This window comes from Chrysochloris asiatica, unplaced genomic scaffold (genome assembly GCF_000296735.1).
Source record: "Chrysochloris asiatica unplaced genomic scaffold, ChrAsi1.0 scaffold00087, whole genome shotgun sequence".
Taxonomy (NCBI): domain Eukaryota; kingdom Metazoa; phylum Chordata; class Mammalia; order Afrosoricida; family Chrysochloridae; genus Chrysochloris; species Chrysochloris asiatica.
The window spans coordinates 108,022-128,018 of record NW_006408605.1 but is presented as its reverse complement, the minus strand read 5'-3'; the positions used below and the strand labels follow the sequence as shown (position 1 = coordinate 128,018).

The following is a 19,997-nucleotide window of genomic DNA, read 5'->3' as shown; positions in this document are numbered from 1 at the left end:
GTTGTCCATAGCTTGTCATGATCCACACAATTGAAAGCCTTTGTGCAGTCAATAAAGCACAGTAAACATCTTTTACTACCCTTGAAAATTGAGTAAGCATATCATGATGGAAAAAAATTCCTGAGTGCAACTTTCCTGGCCTTTTTCTCACAAATGCAGCTTTCAGTTTTCTTAAAATCTCTTACTAATAAACCCGAGATCATCCTATATTGTTAGTTCTCACTCATAATTATCCTATGCACAACAGAACGAAAACAATGCCAAGCCCTATGCCATCCTTACAATTGTTACATTTTAGTCCACTGTTGCTGTCACTGTGTCAATTCATCTCCTTGGGGGGTGGGGGGTGGGGAGGTCTTCCTTTTTTTCACTGACCCTCCAACTTTACTAAGCATGATTTCCTTCTCCAGGGGCTGGTCCTTCCTGCTAACCTGTCTGAAGTATGACAGACGAAGCCTCGCCACCCTAGTTTCCAAGGAGCAATCAGGTTGTACTTCTTCAAATACAGATTTATTTGTTCTTCTGGCCAATACCATAATTCATATGCACCGACTATTTAATGGTCTTCCTTATTCAATGTCCAATGTTCATATGTATGTTGTTGTTGTTAAGTGCTGTCGAGTCGATTCCGACCCATAACGACACTGTACAGGGTTTCTGAGGCTGTAAATCTTTACGGGGGAAGAAAGCCTCATCTTTCTCCCGCAGAGCAGCTGGTTAAAAACACCATGGTTTAGGTCACGAGTTAGTCCTCAAACTCAAATCTTGCTCTAGAACACTTTAAAGAGGTCTTGTGCAGCAAATTTGCCTGATGTAATACATAGTTTGATTTCTTGGCTGCTGCTTCCTCTAGTGTTCATAGTGAATCCATGCAAAATGATGTCTTTGACAACTTCAATCTTGTCTCCATGTATCATAATGTTATTTATTGGTCCAGTGGTGAGGATTTTTGTTTTCTTTACTTTGAAGTGCAACTCTTACTGAAAGCTGTGGTCTTTGATCTTCATCAATATTTTAAGTCCTCTTTTCTTTTAGCCATTAAGGTTGTATCATCTATATATCACAGGTTGTTGAGTCTTCCTCCAATCCTGATGCCTCGTTTGTCATGTAATTTAGCTTCTTTAATTATTTGCTCAGCATACAAACTGAATAAGTATGGTAAAAGGATTCAACCCTGGCACATACCTTACCGGATTTAACACCATTCAGTAGGTCCTTTGTTCTGTCTAAAAGACCGTATCTTGGTCTGTGTATAGGTTTCTCATGAGTACAGCTAAGTGTTCTGGAATACCCATTCTTCTCAATGTTATTCACAGCTTGTCATGATCTACACATCTTTGTTTCAGATTACCCCTTTGTAATTCCCCTAAAAACAGATGCTATAACTTTCTGAGGTGCCTTCTTTCCTTTGAATTTAACTGGCCCAGCAGGTTCCCCCAGAAGCCACTGTTTTGATTGGACCTTGCTCTCTGGGCCATTTTGGTAAATCCAAGACTAGTCCCTGGTTATGATTTGTTCCTCCATAAAATTGTCATCATTAGCTTCCATCTTGTTTTAAAATTAAACGACTAGCTGATCTTCATGTTATGCTTTGGGCATCCATCCAGCCAAAAGTTTGCTGAGGCCAAGATGAAAATGCTGAACCATGTGACAGCCCAAAGTTAGTGGTTATCAATGAGTAATTTCGTGGTCTCTTTCACCAGTTTCTGGACTTCTGCCACAGTAACTTCATTTAAAGAGGTTGACAGTCTTCCAGATCTTCCTTAAAATGCTGATATATCTAAAAACCGTTTTTTACGTTTACAGCATTTCTGTAAACTTGTGGCAAAGATTCAGTGATTTCGGAAGATGCCCACTTGAGTTTTGTTAAAGAATTGATACATGCTCAGACATCAAGATCTGCTTTTCCCACGGCATAAAAAGCACCCCCTTTTTTTTTTTAAGATACCTTAAAATTTTTTAATGAGACTAACACACACATCATTCTTAAGAGAACTTGTCCACAGTATTCCACAGCTTACCAAGACATGTTAAATAAGCTGTGTTTGGAATAAACTAATACATGTATGAACTGGAACCCTAGTATCAATATTTTTAAACTTATCCTCATACATCATTCTGCAACTGTTTTTTTCTACCAGCTTACCGTAATCTTTAGCAAGTACATTCTTCAGAGTCTAGATACACCATAATTTTGTTAACAATTTTCTATTTACAAATAGTGCCACAATCAATACCTTTTTAACAACATCCTTGATAGATCAATTCTAAAGCCATTTTGATAACAGCTATTTAACATTTTCTTAAAAACCCATGCTATAATTAGGGAAAATCTGTGTGCTTAGCTCAAGAAAATTTGACAAGTTCAATTATAAATATACATTAGATAACTAGTTTCCCATTTTCCTGGATCCTGGTGAAGATACCTAATCCAAGAAGCAAAAAGGTATGCAGAATGTCAATACTTATGAGTTCAGTGCTAGTCTAGTTGTGTGATGCTATTGGAAACTATGTATGATTAAGAACAATTTTAGCTCAACACAGTATTAATGTAGATAACAAAGTAAAAGAAAGCATTACTCTCCTGGTGTCCTGAAGGTGTCCCCCTCAGGGGCATATTCAACAGCTACAAGGCCATCTAAATATAAATATTGTCAACCTTGATCCTGCCATCTAGGCTTACAGTTCTACAGCCAAATAACAAAGAGAGGGATCTGGTAGTGGAGGTGATCAAACTAATGTAAGGAAAAAAGTGTTCTGTGACCTGTAAATTCTCAGCTGCTTTATCTTAGCCTGTATAACAATGGAAAATAGTTTTAAGTAGCTACATTTGTGCTACAATTTCCTATTTAATAGCACTCTCTTTATACTACAGAAAACATACTGAGAATTACTTACCATCTTCAAAGGGTGTTCCTTCTGGTCTGAAAACAAAAAGAGCTCTGATTAAACAAATTCTTCATTCTGCTTTTTCTTGATTTCCAAAAGTGGGAAGATTAACTCCAATAGGGAAAGAGGAGCTCATTCTGATAGTTTTGTATAATTGTTGGGTACTGTTCAATACCATTTTAACCCTAGTTTTTCATAAACACAGGCACAATGGGTAACTTACATTTTCTGAGTATTTCTTCTCGGGTGGTTTTAGTAAAAAACTTAAATTTTTTGCACTGCAAGAATTGGTAAACACTGTCCAGTCATTTTGTACATATGTGTATCCTTAGGAGGAAAAGTCACCTTTTCAATTTACATCAGTAAGAGGGAAATCAATAGTTTAAGACAATAATGGCAACAAATCAAACGGCTCTGCTTTCCAACAATTAGGAGTTCCCTGCAATCGCTCTTACCAAATCAGCTAGGCATAGAAGATGTCACCAAGAAAGCCATTTTCTTTTGCTCTGATCTTTCTCTTGCCTCCATATCCCAATATCATCCATCTCTCCCAAGTAGGAGCATCAAGTTTAATTATTATTTGCATGGCACATTCAGGATCTCAAACAACAACAACAACAACAACATAGTGTTATTTATTGGTAAGTGCTGTCGAGTTGATTCCAACCCACAGTGACCCTGCATAGGGTTTCCGAGGAGCAGCTGGTGAGCTTTAACCACAGACCTTGCGGTTCAAACCGACTTTGTAGGCCAGGGCATCAACCCACAGTACCACACCAGGATTCCAACAACATGGTGGTTGTTACGTGCTGTGGAGACAGTTCTGACTCATAGCGACCCTAGTACAGGGTTCCTGAGGCTGTAAATCTTTACTGGAGCAGAAAGCCTCATCTTTCTCCTGCGGAACAGCTGGTAGTTTCGAACTGCTGACAGTGAGATAAGCAGAAACATGGTAATGGTCTTTAAAAGAGCTCATTTTGTTTGGTTTCCTTCTTTCTGATCTTCAATGTACACTCTTCTAATCTGACTCTATGGCAATTGAGAGTTTTGTTTATAAAAGTATTCCTTTAAAGCAAATCTGAATTTAGTGCTTAACCCTAGTTTAAAAACAATTCCAGGAAACCAAAGAAAACATACAAGGGAAATTTAAATTAGCAGGCATTTAGGTGTGACAATGCATGTTAATACACTGGACTGCAAGTTCAGTTTGAACTGCAAGGTCAATAGTTCAAGCTCACCAGAGTCTTCTTGGAAACCCTATTCAGGGTCACTATGAGTTGGAACCGACTTGAGGGCATTTAACAACAATGCATAGTGGTTACAAATTGGGCTGCTAACCTCAAGGTCGGCAGTTCGAAACTACCAGCTGTTCTGCAGGAGAAAGATGAGGCTTTCTGCTCCTGTAAAGATCTGCAGCCTTGGAAACCCAGTGTAGGGTCACTATGAGTCAGAACCGACTCCAGGGTCCTTACTATGAGTCAGAACCAACTCCAGGGTTCTTAACAACAACAATAACAATGTAATCTATGTGGAATCTTGGTGTGGTACAATGGGATTAAAGCACTGCACCACAAGGTTGGTGTGAACCACAAGGTCAAGCAGTTCAAATTCACCAGCTACTCCTTGGAAACCCTATACAGGGTTGCTGTGAGTCCTACCTGACTCGACAGCACTTAACAACAACAACATGTAGTATATATGTAATACATAAGAAAAAAGAATGTTTCTCAAATGGCTCCATTCAATTATTTCACACCGGGTTTTCATTTAAAATTTGCCACAGTAGAAGTTCTCAATGGTTTTGGTTCCAAGCCTTTATATAATTACAATAAAATTCAATCAATTGCTTGGTACATTTTGGACAAAATACTTTTTTATTTCATTCAATTTAGTTTCAAACTATTTTTCTAAAAAGTAAAAGTGACAATAAAACCAGTATATTAAATGCTTAAGTACCAATTTTGTATGTGGTAAAATGTTCATAAAAAAATTTCCCCCAATTTATCTTGCTGCTTCAGCCCTTGATATCTCTGACACCACATCAATCTCTTTTTCTAGAGTTTGTTACATATTCACTTTTCTCAAGAAATATCAATCCTATCTTTTGTTGTATCTTTCAACTCACCCAAATATAACTGCATTCCACTGCATGATGTTGTTTTCAGATGGTGCACCACTAACACCCACAGGTGGGTCTTCTTGCAACCTAGGAATCCAGAATAGTTACTTTAAATGTCAAACATTAAGGCTACTAAGGAGGCCAAATTAAACCCATTTCCTTATCTTTGTGCTGACCTAGAACAAACAATATCTGACTTTTAAAAAAGAAATCAACCATGGACATATATTAGGGGACCTCAATTTAATTCCATGGAAAAATGGAATTAAAAGGTAACGGAATTTTTCTACGAACTTTTTAAAGCCCCTTTATATTTTATCAAATATGTTTGCAAATTTTCCAAAAAGTCCAAAGGGTTCTTCAAACATCTTCAGGGTTAAGATATGTTCTCTTGAAGAACTAATGCATACACTAGTTGATTTCTTAAACAACAACAAAAAAAGCAAAACACAGACGGCAAATGCAGATATATTTTTACAAAACTGAATTTGCTGCTCTAGAACTGAGAGTCCTAAACCACAGCTACTGGGTGAACGCTAAAGAGCTGTAATCACTCCTTTTATGTTGTGGTTCATACTGTTTTAATTAGGAAATCGTTTTAGGAAGAAGAGTGACTCCATTGCATTTGCTTCAGTTAGCGATGGTTTTTAAAGTAATCTGGGAAGTTTTGGTTTGTTCTACTTTAAAGGATTTATATACTTTAAACAACCAAATCATACCCTGCAGAGCAGATCTTGTAATTTGAAGATCTTTGGAAAACTACCAAAGGGGGCAGGTGTTCAACCCAGAATTAAGCAGAGAAGAGCATTACGGAAGTAGGAGAACAATGGACATGATCTGCAAGTTTTATCATTTATTTGAACTTCAGTTGAGTTAATGTGCAATATACTAACTTCAAGCTTCAGAAGACTTTTACAAAAAGCAGAATGAAGATCCTTAGAGGAAACGCACCTGCTTGATACCCATCAGAGGTCAATCGGCTAAGAGTTTTAAGAACGAATTCAATTAAGTAGGTGGTGTGGTTGTCATGTGCTATGGAGTCGGTTCAGACTCTTAGCTCCCATGTATAAGGTTTTCGAGACTGTAAATCTTTACGGGAGCAATAAGCCTCAGCGTTCTCCCATGGAACCGCTGGTAGTTTCGAACTGCTGACCTTGAGGCTAGCAGGCGTAACCACTAGGATACCAGAGCTCCAGAGCTCCGTAATTAGGTAGGGTAAAGCCCAAAACAATGCTTTCCAAACGCCCCACCTAAAGCTTTAATTTATAAAGGGAAAGGTCACTTCCTGAGTTTCTAACCTTTTCTAAACCCCAGAAAAACGTGGCTGTCAAGCTTTCTCACCCTTATTTTTTTCTCCACCTCCAGCTAAAGTCAATTCCTCCTCAACAACCACAACACCTAACAAAATCTTACTTTACAAAAGGAGGCTCAGGGAGTATCAGGTTAGCGCCAGACCCAGAGAAGGCATGCTTCCAGAAGGATTTGGAAGTTAAAGATAGGGCTTTGTACACCAGCAAACACTGGCAGCGGGGCTGGCCAACCCTAGGCCCAGGCTTCCCGGCCAGCTCTCAAGGTCCTTTTAGTAGGCGGGGGTAGAGTCGGGTTTCGGGGGATGGGTCAGTAACCTCCGAACCTCGAGCTGCAGAGCCCCGCTTCACTGCAGAAAGGGAAGGAATGCCGCCCACCCTTACCCCACCCCTGGCCCTCAGAGAAGACCCCGGGATGACGAACAAAGCTGCCCGGTGCAGCAGGAGGGGAACCAGCTTCTGCAATAGCGCTCATTCTGGGGAGGCAGGGAGGGGCGCAATAGGGTGCAGAGGTGGGACAATAAGGTTTGGGCGCTTGAATGAGACGTCGGGAGACTGGCCGAAGTGGACAGCAGGAAAACCTAGGCCGGCCGACAGCCCCAATTTTTTATTACTTTTTTTGGCAACGGGTGGGAGTATCGAGATTTCTAAGGCCGGCAGTGAATAGCAAGAGGGAGTAGGGGTGGGGCTCCGACTGGGCTCCCATCGATCCCGCTAGAGACCACAGCCCGCCTCCTTAGGGTCTGGAGGGTTGTCCGTGTCCCAGCCCTTCAGCCCCGTAGCTTAGAGGTGGGGGCCATAAACCAGGTGAAGGTGAAGGCCCTTACCGCTTGAAATCCCGCATGAGTCTTCTTCTGGCTGGGGTCGACATGCTCCCAGCTGCCCCGCGGTCAGTCTGAAAAAAAAAAAAAAAAAAAAAAGAGTCCCGCACAGCCCCCCCACCCCCCGGCGCGGCGGCCGAGTCACTGTGGGTCACCGCCACCGCGACCGCACAAACAACCCTGCAATGACGTCTCTCTCCGCCGCCTCCAGATCCCTCCGCCCTCCGCCGGTACCACAGAATGAGGGGACGGGGAGAAGGTGAGCGAAAGCGGGATGTAGGAGAGCTCGTTCCGGAGCTTCTCAACATGGACAGCTTTCATTTTGGCTTCCTCAACTCGTCGGCAAATTTGTGTACTTTGTGCTCGGAGCTACTGGATTACAAGCCATTGTGATTGAAACACCACCCTGTTTTTCCCCCCTTTACTAGTTTAGGCTGGGCCGGATGAGGAGAGACGGACGCATCCGGGGCCAGAGATTTCAGGAAGAGGTGGTGGTGGAGGGTGACGTAAGGTCACGTGACCCCGTCAGCGTTGTCAACAATCCACCCCTGGGGGGAGGGGCAATGTAGAACCACGTGTCCCTATGACGCTTTTGGAATGGATCTCTTTGGAGCGTCACCTGAATCAGTTTCAGCCAAGCCTACGAGGCGGGTATCTCAGTTTACCGGGCAAAGGACAGGGGTATGCCTTTTTATTAGTGTTCCCTCCAGTCAGTCACAGGTACCAGGACATTATCGAATGAGCTCATTCTGGAAGCAAGTTAGTCCTGCTTCATAAATCTTTAAAACGGAGCCCAAAATAATTTGTATTTTAAATCCCCTCTACTTTGAGTTTGGTAGCGTAGTGGTTATGAATCGGGCTGCGAGCCACTAGGTCAGCAGTTCGAAACTACCAGCTGTTCCGCGGGAGAAAGATGAGGCTTTCTGCTCCCGTAAAGATTTACAGCCTCGGAAACCCTGTACAGGGTCGCTATGAGTCGGAACCGGCACATTACAACAACAACAACTACTTTGAGTCCTGGTGTGGCGCTGTGGGTTAATGTGCTGGACTGCTAAGTCGGTGATTCAAGCTCACCAACTGCTCCTCTTAAACCCTATGCAGGGTCATTGTGAGTCGGAACTGACACTAAGACACTTTACAATTACTTGGTTTAGTGATTTACCATTTTGGTATGGGAGGCAAGGGTAAGGAGCGAAGTCTTGATCTTAGAAGTGTGGCCTTGATCCTGAGACCTACCCGAAACAAAATCCCCGAAATGCTTCAAGGTCACCAAATAGTGTTTCACTTTTGCAGTGTGATTTTCAAAATTGGGAATTCTGGGGGAAAAGAATGATGTACAGGTTGCCAACAGCTTGTTTTAAATCAACATGGATATGCAGTTTTTCCTGTATGGTTCTCTCATTTGAGGATTTGTCATAAGCCCATGGATTGGGCTACAGGAAAGTATTGTATTTGCCAAGAAATGTGAGGGTGTAGCGGGAGCTTTGCTAAACCTACAATTTAGAGCTACAAGAGATCAGCTGACATTGGAGGTTACATAGCTAGCCTGAGAATAACTCATTTCTGGGTTTCTAGACTAGTAAATCCTGGTGTGGGGCTGCAGGATAATGCACTGGGCCAAATACTTTGAGCCATAAGGTCAACCGTTTAAACCCACCAGCGGCTCCTCAGAAACCTTATACAGGATCACTCTGAGTTGGAGCCCACTAGACAGCACTTAACAACAGACTAGCAAATAGGGTCAAGTGAGTACAAAGTGGCCACTCCCAATCATTTCCTCTATTTATTGAGTTTCCTCCCTCTAATAAAAACTAAAAACCCAATCATTGCCTTCCAGTTGAATTCTGACTCATAGGGACTCTATTGTTAAGTGCCACTGAGTCAATTCCGACTCATAGTGATCCTTTACTGGGTTTCAGAGGAGCAGCTGGTGGGTGTAAACCGTTTAACTGTGGTTCAGTTTGGTGCTTATCCTATAACGCCACACCAGGAGTCCACGGACTCTATAGGGCAAAGTAAAACTGTCCCATAGGATTTCCAAGGTTGTTAATCTTTAAACCAGGCAATGTTTCTTTCTGTTGTGTATAGGATGGCTGTTAAGTCAGAACATCATTTAACAACTGTTTAACGGAGCAGATCACTACATCTTTCTCCCTTAAATGAGGGAAATGAGGACCTTTGCACCACCCAGTCTTTCTTCTATACCACCCAATCTTTTCGTCTATTTGCTCACAGTTCCTAGGAACCAGAAAAAGCTAACTTTCTCAACTTGCCTATTGGTGGTCGGTTCTGACTCAGTGATCCTGTTTCCAAGGCTGTAAATCTTTACAGGAGCAGAAAGCCTCCTCTTTCTCCTGCGTAGTTTTGAACTGCTGACCTTGGAGTTAGCAGCCCAATTTGAAAACACTACACTACCAGAGCTCCTTATCTTTCCGGGTACCTTTCTTCAAATCCTGAATTTTACTTCTGCTTTAGTAACTTGTCTTGGTAATCAACTTAGACAGGCTGTCCTGATGTGGCGTTGTAGGTTAATGCCCCAAATTGCAAAGCCGTTTGAACTCGACTGCACCTAACACAATGCTTTTTAAATAGGACTCCAGATGTGGTGCTGCAGGATAAGCACTGGACTGGTACCCCCAGTGTCAGTGGTTCAAACATACCAGATGCTCCTTGGAAGCCCTATACAACTCTTGATAAAGAGCCCTTGTAGCACAGTGATTTAACTGTTGGGCTGCTCACCTAAAGGGGGCAGTTTGAACCCACTAACCACTTCACTCACCAGAAAAAGATGAAGCAGTCTGCTTCCATAAACATTTATAGCCTCAGAAACCCAACTCTGTCCTATAAGGTTGTGATGAATCACAACGGACTGGATGGTAGTGGGTGGGTTAACTGTTGCCAGGTCCTGTATTCATTTATAAATGTGATTCTCTAACTCAAAAGCTGGGGGGAAAATATATGTGTGTGTGTGTGTGTGTGCTGTTAAGTGCCGTCAAGAGACCCATATTAACCCTATATACGGTTTCTGAGAAGCAGCTGGTAGTTTTGAACTGTTGACCTTGTAGTTCACAATCCAGTACTGATCCTAAGGCACCACACCAGGAGTCTATTTTGTTGTTGTTAAGTGCTATTGAGTCAATTCCGATCCACAGTGACCCTGTATAGGGTTTCCAAGGAGCACCTAGTGAGTCTGAACTACCAACTTTGCAGTTCAAATGACTTTGCAGTCTGACGTATTAGCCCACAGTGCCACAGCAGGACTCATATGTATGTATATGTACATGTACACTCTTGGGGTCAGTTTGAACCTCAAGGATGGTGGTTCAAACTCACCAGTCACCCCTTAGAAACCCTATGTAAAGATGCTATGAGTCGGAACTGGCTAGATAGCATTTCACAACAATATACATAATATGTATATATATATATATATACACACACACACATTTTGCCTTCCTGCCATCCTCCTCATAGCCAGGGAGTCAAACAGACCTGGTAGGTTACCACACAGTAAAATGCTAAAGAGTTGTTTTTTTTTTTTTAATTTGTTAATAACAATTCATCTGGTGGTTGTGGTGTTTTATGGAGTCGGTTCTGACACATAATGATCCTGCATAGGGTTTCTGAGGCTAGTGTAGTGTTACGAGTTGGGCTACTAACCTCACAGTCAGCAGTTTGAAACTACCAGCTGTTCTGCACGAAAGAGATGAGGCTTTCTGCTTCTGTAAAGATTTCCAGCCTTGGAAACCCTATGCTGGGTCACCGTTGAGTTGGAACTGACTCCACAGCACATAACCAACCAAATCTTTACTGAAGGTGAAAGCCTCATTTTTCTCCTGTGGAACAGCTGGTAGTTTTGAACTGCTGACCTTGAGGTTAGCAGCCCGACTCATAACCACTAACCAGAGCTAGCGATTTAAAATGATATATGGTTTCCCAAAATGAAGTTAACAGTTTGACAAGTTCTATGAAAGTTCATCAGTCTTAGAGCAGTACGTAAATAAGAATCTTTGGCTGTCCAGGTCTCCAGGCCTGCCACAACCTATTATTTATAAAAATAATACTTTTAAGCTGAAATTACAGTCTTTTCTATCCTGTAACTGTGGAGTCCTGGTGTGGTGTTATGGGTTAATGCACGGGACTGCAAGGTCATTTGAACCACTGCAGCAGCAGTTCAAGTTCACCAACTGCTCCTCAGAAACCCTATATAGGGTCACTGAGTCAGAACTGAGTTGACAGCACCTAACAACTGTACTGTTGTAACTGTACATTGTAAATACACTGCAGGCATGGACCAATCTGATTCACGCTTTGTCCTTTGCAAATATTTAATCCACAATAAATGTTGAGTGAATATGCTTTCAGCAAATCTGTGCCGTTTATAAGATTAACTGACATTCGTAGATTGGAAATATATTATAAGACTGAATAACTTTTAAAAGGAAAGGGCTCTGAATATTTTGCTGGGGAAAACAAAAACTATGACCACTTCTCTCCCTACTCATAATCTTTAAACATTAGCAGCATGTTAGAAACATGTGGATGAACTTTTAAAATAACAATCCCATCCCAAATAAATCAGAATGTCTGGGAATAAGGAGTTCTTAAAAGTTCTCTAGGTGTGATTTTAATGTTGGGGTGGGAAGCATTGGGCTAGAATTGGTGTGTCGCTGTAGCATAAGCACGGGACTGCTAATCACAAGGTTGGCCTTTCAAAGCCACCAGCTAAATCCTCAGTTGGAACTGACTTGAGTTGGGATGGACTTGATGGCACTTAACAACAATACAATAAAGTCTTCCCTCATATTTAAGGGATATATGGTGGAATTTAGCTCATTTTACAAGAAAAAGATGACTAAAACCCTTAGAAATATAGCACTCCCTGTGGTGCTGTGCTCTGTGTCAGACCGCAAAGTCATTTGAACTGCAAGGTCAGTGGTTCAAGCTCACCAGCTGCTCCTTGGAAACCCTATACAGGGTTGCTATGGGTCGGAATCGACTCAACAGCACTTAACGACAACAAGCACTTGTTTGGAGTCCTGATGTGGCATTGTGGGTTAATGCGCAGGACTGCAAAGTTGGTTTGAACCACAAGGTCGGTGGTTCAATCTCACCAGCCACTCCTTGGAAACCCTATACAGGGTCACTAAGGATCGGAAGTGACTTGACAGAACTTAAAAACAAGTGTGGCACTGTGGGGTGATGCACTGGACCACATGTTCGGTTTGAACCACAAAGTCGGTAGTTCAAACCTACCATCTGCTCCTTGGAAACCCTATCAGGTGTCTGAGTGGGAAACAATTTGACGGCACTTAACAACAGTCACTGCATTTGATCCCCAAATCCAATTCTTAAACAATTAAACACCAGCCTCTTTTTTTCTGTGCCCTTCCAAGCATGTCACGCCCTACATGTGGTAGAATCCATTGAATTATTTTATTCAAGGTCTTTTACCAAAGTAACAGTTTTAAACTGTAGTGAGGATTTTTTTTTTTTTCCCCCTTTAAGTATTACTAGGAGTTGGAAAGATTTTTAAAACATTTAACAAATGTTCAAGAAACATTCATCCATCCCTGTTTTAAAGGCGAATGTCAACAACTGAGATCAAACTCCGGTTTGTGGAACTTGTAGGTAGGTAATTTAGAAAAGCAATACCACAAATACAGTTTGTTGCCGTTAAGTGCCTTCGACTCATAGAGACCCTGTATAGGGTTTCCAAGGAGCAGCTGGTGAGTTTGAACCGCCAACCTTGCGGTTCAAAGCGACTTGTGGTCCAGTGCTTATTCTACAGAGCCACACCAGGATTCCTTTCATCTTACAAACTGTCACAGCTTAATCACAGCCATCCTTTAAGCTGTTGGTGGTGGTACCCTAGGGTCGGCTATTCGAGCGCAAGCCACCCCACAAGAGAAAGATGTGGCAGTTTTCCTTAAAGATTTACAGCCTTAATGAGTTGATGGGCCTGGGGTCCAGGTCCACAGTCTCAGGGGACACCAGGGCCAAACTGGCATTACATAGTCCACAAAGTCAATGTTCTACATCCTACTTTGGCGAATTGCGTCTGGGATCTTAAAAAGCTCATAAGCAGCCATTTTTTTGTTAAGTACAGTTGAGTCGGTTCCAACCCACGGGGGCCCTCTCTGTATAGGGTTTCCTGGAGTGGCCGATGAGCTGGAACTGCGAACTTTGCAGTCCAGTGCATTAACCAAAGCACCACGCCAGGGCTCCTGAACGGCCGTCTAAGGTTATTGCTATTATATCTCCATGTGCACAAGAAAAGTGCAAAGAAGTGACTAGGCTTGGAATCAATGAGTCCAAAGGACTAATGGACCATGTGAATATCAGTGTCCACGACTCTAAGACCAGCACTAAACGGTGCGCCCACTACCACCACCAACTGCTCTGAAAGGGATCACATTAGAAAATCCTAGATAGACTAGGTAAAGTAAAAATGTGGAACAAAACCCAAAATTATTAATAATAATAAAAGACAAGGCTTACTGGTCAAAAAGAGGCTGGAGGAACCTCGACCACCCTACTGGTCTCACTCTCGTGCCCCAATTATCAGTCAAGCAGTAAGAAGTATATTAATGGGGGACAACACCACTAGTAAGGTGTGCTCACACACAGATTAGTCTTGGAAACCCTATAGAGAGGTCTACTCTGTCTTATGGAGTCGCCGTCAGAATCGACACACGGCAAAGGGTTTAGTTTTCGTTTTTTGTTTGTTTGTTTGTTTTGGGGGGGGGTGGTGTTCTCTGGCCAGTTGGCGTCCAGAATGCAGGGCGGACGTTTGCCTAGGTTCCCACCTCCCCCCAGCGGACTTGCACACACTCACTTTACTGTCAAAATGTGGATGCTCCCCATCCCGTTCAAAACTAACCTTGCGAAGAGGCCCCGAGTTTGAGAGAAGCCAAGCCTGCCAACCCACCAACGGATACCCAAGCAAATTCCCATTTTAGCGCGCTCCAGGGGCCCTTTCCGCTTCTTTTAACTTTTCTTCCGGGGCGGGACCGGCGTATGATCCGGTCTTGCGCACTAGGGGCCGATTGCCCAGCCCCTACCCCTACCTTACCCCACCCCCTCCGTTGCCATGGTACCTGGCGGCAGCTGCTAGGGTGGTTGGTAAAGAAGGTCAGGCTGGGACTGCGCGGAGTCGGGCCGCCAGTACTTCAGAATGGGCTGAGGCGACGGCGACTGCCTGGAACTACTTGACAGTGGGGTGAGGGGCGCGACTCCGCTTAGACCACTGATACGAGCGGGCGGGACCTACGCTTTCTTGGGTCTCGGAGTCTAATTTGTGTGCGACTGCAGTGGTGCGAGAACCCAGTATGTCATGAAAGAATGACTAAGAGTGTGGGGACCTCAGGCTTGATGGATGGGTGAAACGTAGTGAGGGAGCCTCAGTGTTGATGGGAATGAGAATGACCGAAGCAGCCGAAGGACCCAGAATCTGGTAAGAGCTGGAGCCTCACAGGAACACCTTATTACCCGACTAGCAGAGTTCTCAAAGACAGACAGGTTTTGTGGAAAAGGTTCTTATTTTTTCAGTTTCTGCGTTTGCAAGTGTGGGTTTAGTTTTGGAAATGTATTATCCAGCTTGAATAAATAAAGCTGTAAACATTTACCATTTTTTCCCTTTATTCCTCTGAAGAAATAGAAGCCAAACTTGAAAATGGAGATGTATGAAACCCTTGGAAAAGTGGGAGAGGGAAGTTATGGAACCGTCATGAAGTGTAAACATAAGGTTACTGGGCAGATAGTGGCCATTAAGATATTTTATGAAAAACCAGAAAAATCTGTCAACAAAATTGCAACGAGAGAAATAAAGTTTCTAAAGGTTTGCTTCTTTTGCTTTAATTCTTGTTCTAATAAATCAAGAGACATTGTTAGGAAAACTTTTTAAATGTTTCAAAGACTATTTCAGTTAATATGTATCAAGACATGTAATAGAAAAATAAGTGTGATGCCCTGCCTGTTAGCTACATTTTATAAATTTATAGTGACTCAAGATGCATGTGCTTGTGTTTTAGCTTAAAAACTATGCCAAATATTGTGAAATATATATATAATTATTCAGCAACATTTTAATATATTAAACGCTGAATTAAAGTGTCTCCTTTGTGCCAGACATTTTCTAGATGCTGGGACTGTAAAGATGTGAGATGTCTGTGGCCTTAAGGAGCTGTGTGCACGATAAGGGAAATCTGATGACAAGATCTTTTCCTAGACAGTATCCCTTGTTCTTTCTTCAGTTCTAATGCACTTCCATTGATTATTATTTTCCTACTTATTCATTTTGTAAAAGTAGCTAATGTGGCAAGAACACAAAGATGAACTTGAAAATGTATTTGACTGTTCCACTGAAACCTGTGAGAACCAGAACTAGCTAGGACTGCTCTGTTTTTCCAGGTCTTTGACAGTTTCCTGCCTGTGAAAGGGTGTTGTTGTTGTTATGTGTTGCCGAGTCAGTTATGACTCCTAGGGACACTGTATATGGGAATTTCCGAGGTTTTAACTCTTCCTTGGAGCAGAAAGCCTGACCTTTCTCCCACAGAGTAGCTGCAGGCTCAAACTAAGGACCTTGTTAGAAAAACAGTGCTTATTGTACGGAGCCACTGTGCTCCCATTGACAGGGGGTGGTGGTGGTGACTTGCTGTGGAGTGGGTCCTGACTCTAGTGACCCTGCATAGGGTTTCAGAGGCTGTAAATCTTTACTGAAGCAGAAACCTCCTCTTTCTCCTGTGGAGCCGAAGTGCTGACCTTGAGGTTAGAAGCCTGATTTGTAACCACTATATTACCAGAGATGCTCTCTGTTTAATGGAAAATATTTGAGTCCCTCTTTTCTGACACGTTTCCACCTTATAAAGATTTCTGCATTTACAGGTGCAACTGTTATTTTGAAACACCATAACTATTTAGTCTCATTGTCTCAATGCAGAATTTTCCATTTTTGTTCTCTCGTGCATAGGGTCGCTATGAGTCAGTACCGTCGCAATGGCACCTAACAGCAACAACAAAACTCCATTAGAGAGATTTCTAGGGTCTATTAACATTCTGATTGACTTAGTTTGAACTAAATTTCTATCTCTGTTAAAATTTTTCAAAATAAATTACAGTTAGAAAAGCTATAGTGAATTATCTGGAGAAAAAAACAAAAACAAAATTAAACAACTTGAAAAGGGGTAATGGAGCATTTCCAGGGATTTCATCGTGACTATGAGAAAGTACCTGCCTTTTCATGTGTCTTCTCACCCCTGAGTGATTTCCCCTATTATTCCCCTTTACTGCTTTCATTGTTTTTGCCTTTCAAGATAAAGGCCAGATAGGAAACCGGTAATTTTCCTCACTTGAAGGGTTAATATTGTAGTGTCCAAAAGCAGCCAGTTTTTGTCTCCTATTGCCAGCTGCAATGCTGTTGCTGCAATGCTCTGGCATCTTGCCAACCAGGGAAATTGAGATCAATAGTAGGAAAGAAATCTGGCACTGTATTTTGGAATGCTTTTCTATTAGGCATATTTTAATGACTTTAGTGCCTGTATTAGTACAGAGAATTTGGGAAGTTGACATTGTGCCATTGGAATAAAGGCAAGTATTTTTTCATCAAAGTATACTTTTCTAATGAACCCCAATATTAATATAATACCCCATAATTTTTAGCCAAATGATAGATGTTTTTGATAATTTGAAAATAAAGTAGTTAACTTTTTTCAAAATTAATTGTAACTAAGTCATTATGTTGAAAAATAGAATGGTGTCGGTGATATAGTACATTAACTCTAGAATATTTTAATAGGCAATTGAATGCTATTTGAGACAAAGTACTGCATCTCATTTTATTCTATAAATACTGTTAAAATGGGTTTGTTGTTGTTAAGTGCCGTCGAGTCAGTTTCGACCCATAGCAACCCTGTATAGAGTTTCTGAGGAGCAGCTGGTGAGTTTGAACCACCTACCGTGTGGTTCTAACAGCTTTGCAGTCTGGCGCATTAACCCACAGCGCCACACCAGGACTAAAATGGGTCTGAATGTCCTTAAAATAGAAATGTAAGCAAATCATCTGAAAATTTTCATTTGAAATGCATGATGGAAGAGGAGTTGAGAGTATTTGCTTCTTTTTAAAGTTATATAGGTATTAGTTGTCCAAATTGTTGTACACGAAGTAATTTATTTAAAATATGTTTCTTTTTCAATAGCAATTTCGTCATGAAAACTTGGTCAATCTTATCGAAGTTTTTAGACAGAAAAAGAAAATTCATTTGGTGTTTGAATTTATTGACCATACAATATTAGATGAGTTGCAACATTATTGTCATGGACTAGAGAATAAGCGACTTAGAAAATACCTCTTCCAGATTCTTCGAGCAATTGAATATCTTCACAATAATAATGTAAGTGCTTCACAGTAAGCCAAAATACAGACAGAATTAATCGTAAGTGTCCTTTAAACAGTGCTTTATTTTTAGCAATATTAATTGATACCTTAAAATGAAGGTGGGAGGTAAGATACAAACAAAAATCATCTTGCCATTACTGATCTCACAATTTAATTGTGAAGCCAAAAACACATATGGAACACACAAAAATTATAACTAAGGCAGACCAAAAATATGGGATACTAAATGGAGACATCATTAGTTAGGAATAGAGGGGTCAACAGTCAACCGGGGTGCATTTTATTAGAGGAGACACTTTCAGGAAGTTGTAAGTCAGGGCCATGGCTTCATGATCAGATGAAAGGAGATCTGAAGGTAAAAACTAGAAATGAGGCCATGAGAATGTAAGTGACTGTGGATATCTTTAGGGAAGAAAAGAGAAATAAAGTAGATATGTATGGCCTTGTAGTTTAATCTATGAAACAGCAAAAAAGGAAAATCAACTAGTCTGGTTTTTAGTGTTGCCTTTTAGCATTGCCTAGCTCAGCAGGTTTTTTTACAGCTGTGCTTTTTTGTGTCTTTTAAAATATTTTTATGGAGCTCTGCTTTCTGGAAAATTAAGTGGGGGCATCAAAGAGTTTGTGGAAAACTGGAATAAAAAGGTAATGGAGAAGAACAAATGAGATGGCAGATAGGGTAGAAGTGCAGTGAGGAGCTCCAGACCAAGCAGGCTCAGGGGATGGTGCCAGAACTCTGAACCACATATAAAGGAATATTTAGAAGGTTGGAAGGCTTATTGCTAGGGGAGCTGATAGCAGAAGCAAGAAATCAATTGCTTTCTAATTCAAGATGCTCAGCTGCTCCCAGAGCTTCCTCTTGGGCAAGACTAAGAGGGGGAAGGATCAGAACCACCACGGACGCCAGACAGACTGCGGACATAAAGGTGTGGACACTTTTTTTGAACCTGTTCATTGGTCTCTCCCTGTCTGCACACCTCCATTCTGGTGACTACAGGGGTGCTTGAGCAAGTGGACACCCCACCCACAACCCCAGAGGGTTCTACTATGTATGCACACATGTCCCCTCGAAATTTAAATGGACAGTTTCCACTTAAAACGACAGCACGAAACAGCCACAGCCAGCCCTGAACTGTTTATCACAAGGAAGAAATGCCTGAACAGGAACTGTGGAGCGGGACAAGCAAACTAAAAAGGAAATAGGCTGAAAATTAAATCCTGAGTTATGTCACAACAACCAACAGTGACATCTTGAAATTTCTCAGGAAGAATAGTGAAAAGGAAAGCCTATCTCCTGATCACATCTACCTAGAGGCAATCAGAAAGCATAAAAAATACCAAAATACACACCCATCTAAGTATTAAGGCCACAGATAACTCCTGAAAATGCCGAAAAAACAGAAACAGATGACCATATCAGCACATGTCCAGAAACAAGAAAAAGTGACTGAGGCAAGTGAAGTAGACGTACACTTTATAGTGGAAAATGGGCAGGCTTTGGAAATGCCTGACAAGGAATTAGAAAAATGATTATAAAATGTATCAAAACACTATAGAGTGGAGTTGAGAAAAATAAGGAAGAAGTCAGGAAAGCGTTCTAGGAACAATCAAATAAGATAGCTACAACAGAGAACAAACAAGATGGTGGATTAGGTAGAAGTGCAGTAAAGGAGCTCCGCTACCAACAACACAGAATAACCGACCAAGCAGGCTCAGGGGATGGTCCCAGAACTCTGAACCACATATAAAGGAATATTTAGAAGGTAGGAAGGCTTACAGCTGGGGGGAATTTGTGGCAGAAGCAAGAAATCCATTGCTTTCTAATCTGGGACGCTCAGCTGCTCGAGGAGCCACCATCTTTGGTGAGACCAATCAGGGGAAGGATTGAGCAGCCACAGATGCCTGGCAGAACCGCAGAGATAAAGGTGTAGACATTCTTCTCTTTTGGTAGCTGTTCATTGGTCCCTTGCTGTCTGCACAACTCCATTCTGCTGACTTTAGGGGTTCCTGAGCTAGTGGGCACCCCAGCCCCACCCTCGGAGGCTTCTACTACACATGCACACAGATCTCCATGAAATTTAAAGAGACAGTTTCCAATGAAAACCAAATGGCCACAGGCAGCCCTGAACTGTTTACAACTAGAAAAAAGGCCTGAACGGGGATTGTGGAGCTGGAGAAGCAGACAAAAAAGGAAATAGGCCAAAGATTAAATCCTAAATTACATCAAAATGACTAACAGTGGCATCTTGAAATTTCTTAAGTAGAAGAGTGAAAAGGGAAGCCCATTTCCCGATCACATCTACCTGGAGGCAATCAGAAAGCATAAAGTATACCAAAATACATACCCATCTGAATATTAAGGTCACAGATAACCCCTGAAGATGCCCAAAAAACAGAAGCAGATGACCACATCTGCACATGTCCAGAAACGAGATAAAGTGACTGAGGCAAATGAGCTGGAAGTAGAC

The 19,997-nt window shown here is 41.8% G+C and overlaps 2 protein-coding genes across 2 annotated transcripts in view; one reads left to right on the top strand and one right to left on the bottom strand.

Moving 5' to 3' along the window:
- UBE2B (ubiquitin-conjugating enzyme E2B) overlaps positions 1-7,278 on the bottom strand; it is a 22,067-nt gene extending 14,789 nt beyond the window's left edge. Inside the window, exons 1-3 of the mRNA XM_006866078.1 lie at positions 7,143-7,278; positions 5,015-5,095; positions 2,899-2,924 (exon numbers count right to left, since the gene is read on the bottom strand). Coding sequence (XP_006866140.1) covers positions 2,899-2,924; positions 5,015-5,095; positions 7,143-7,186 — 151 coding nt within the window. The 5' untranslated portion in view covers positions 7,187-7,278. The remainder of the gene's footprint in view (positions 1-2,898; positions 2,925-5,014; positions 5,096-7,142) is intronic.
- A 7,521-nt stretch (positions 7,279-14,799) lies between these two features.
- The window catches only part of CDKL3 (cyclin-dependent kinase-like 3), a 108,353-nt gene continuing 103,155 nt past the window's right edge, over positions 14,800-19,997 (top strand). The window contains exons 1-2 of the mRNA XM_006866205.1: positions 14,800-14,976; positions 17,333-17,527. Of these exons, the coding sequence (XP_006866267.1) occupies positions 14,812-14,976; positions 17,333-17,527 (360 nt within the window). The 5' untranslated portion in view covers positions 14,800-14,811. The remainder of the gene's footprint in view (positions 14,977-17,332; positions 17,528-19,997) is intronic.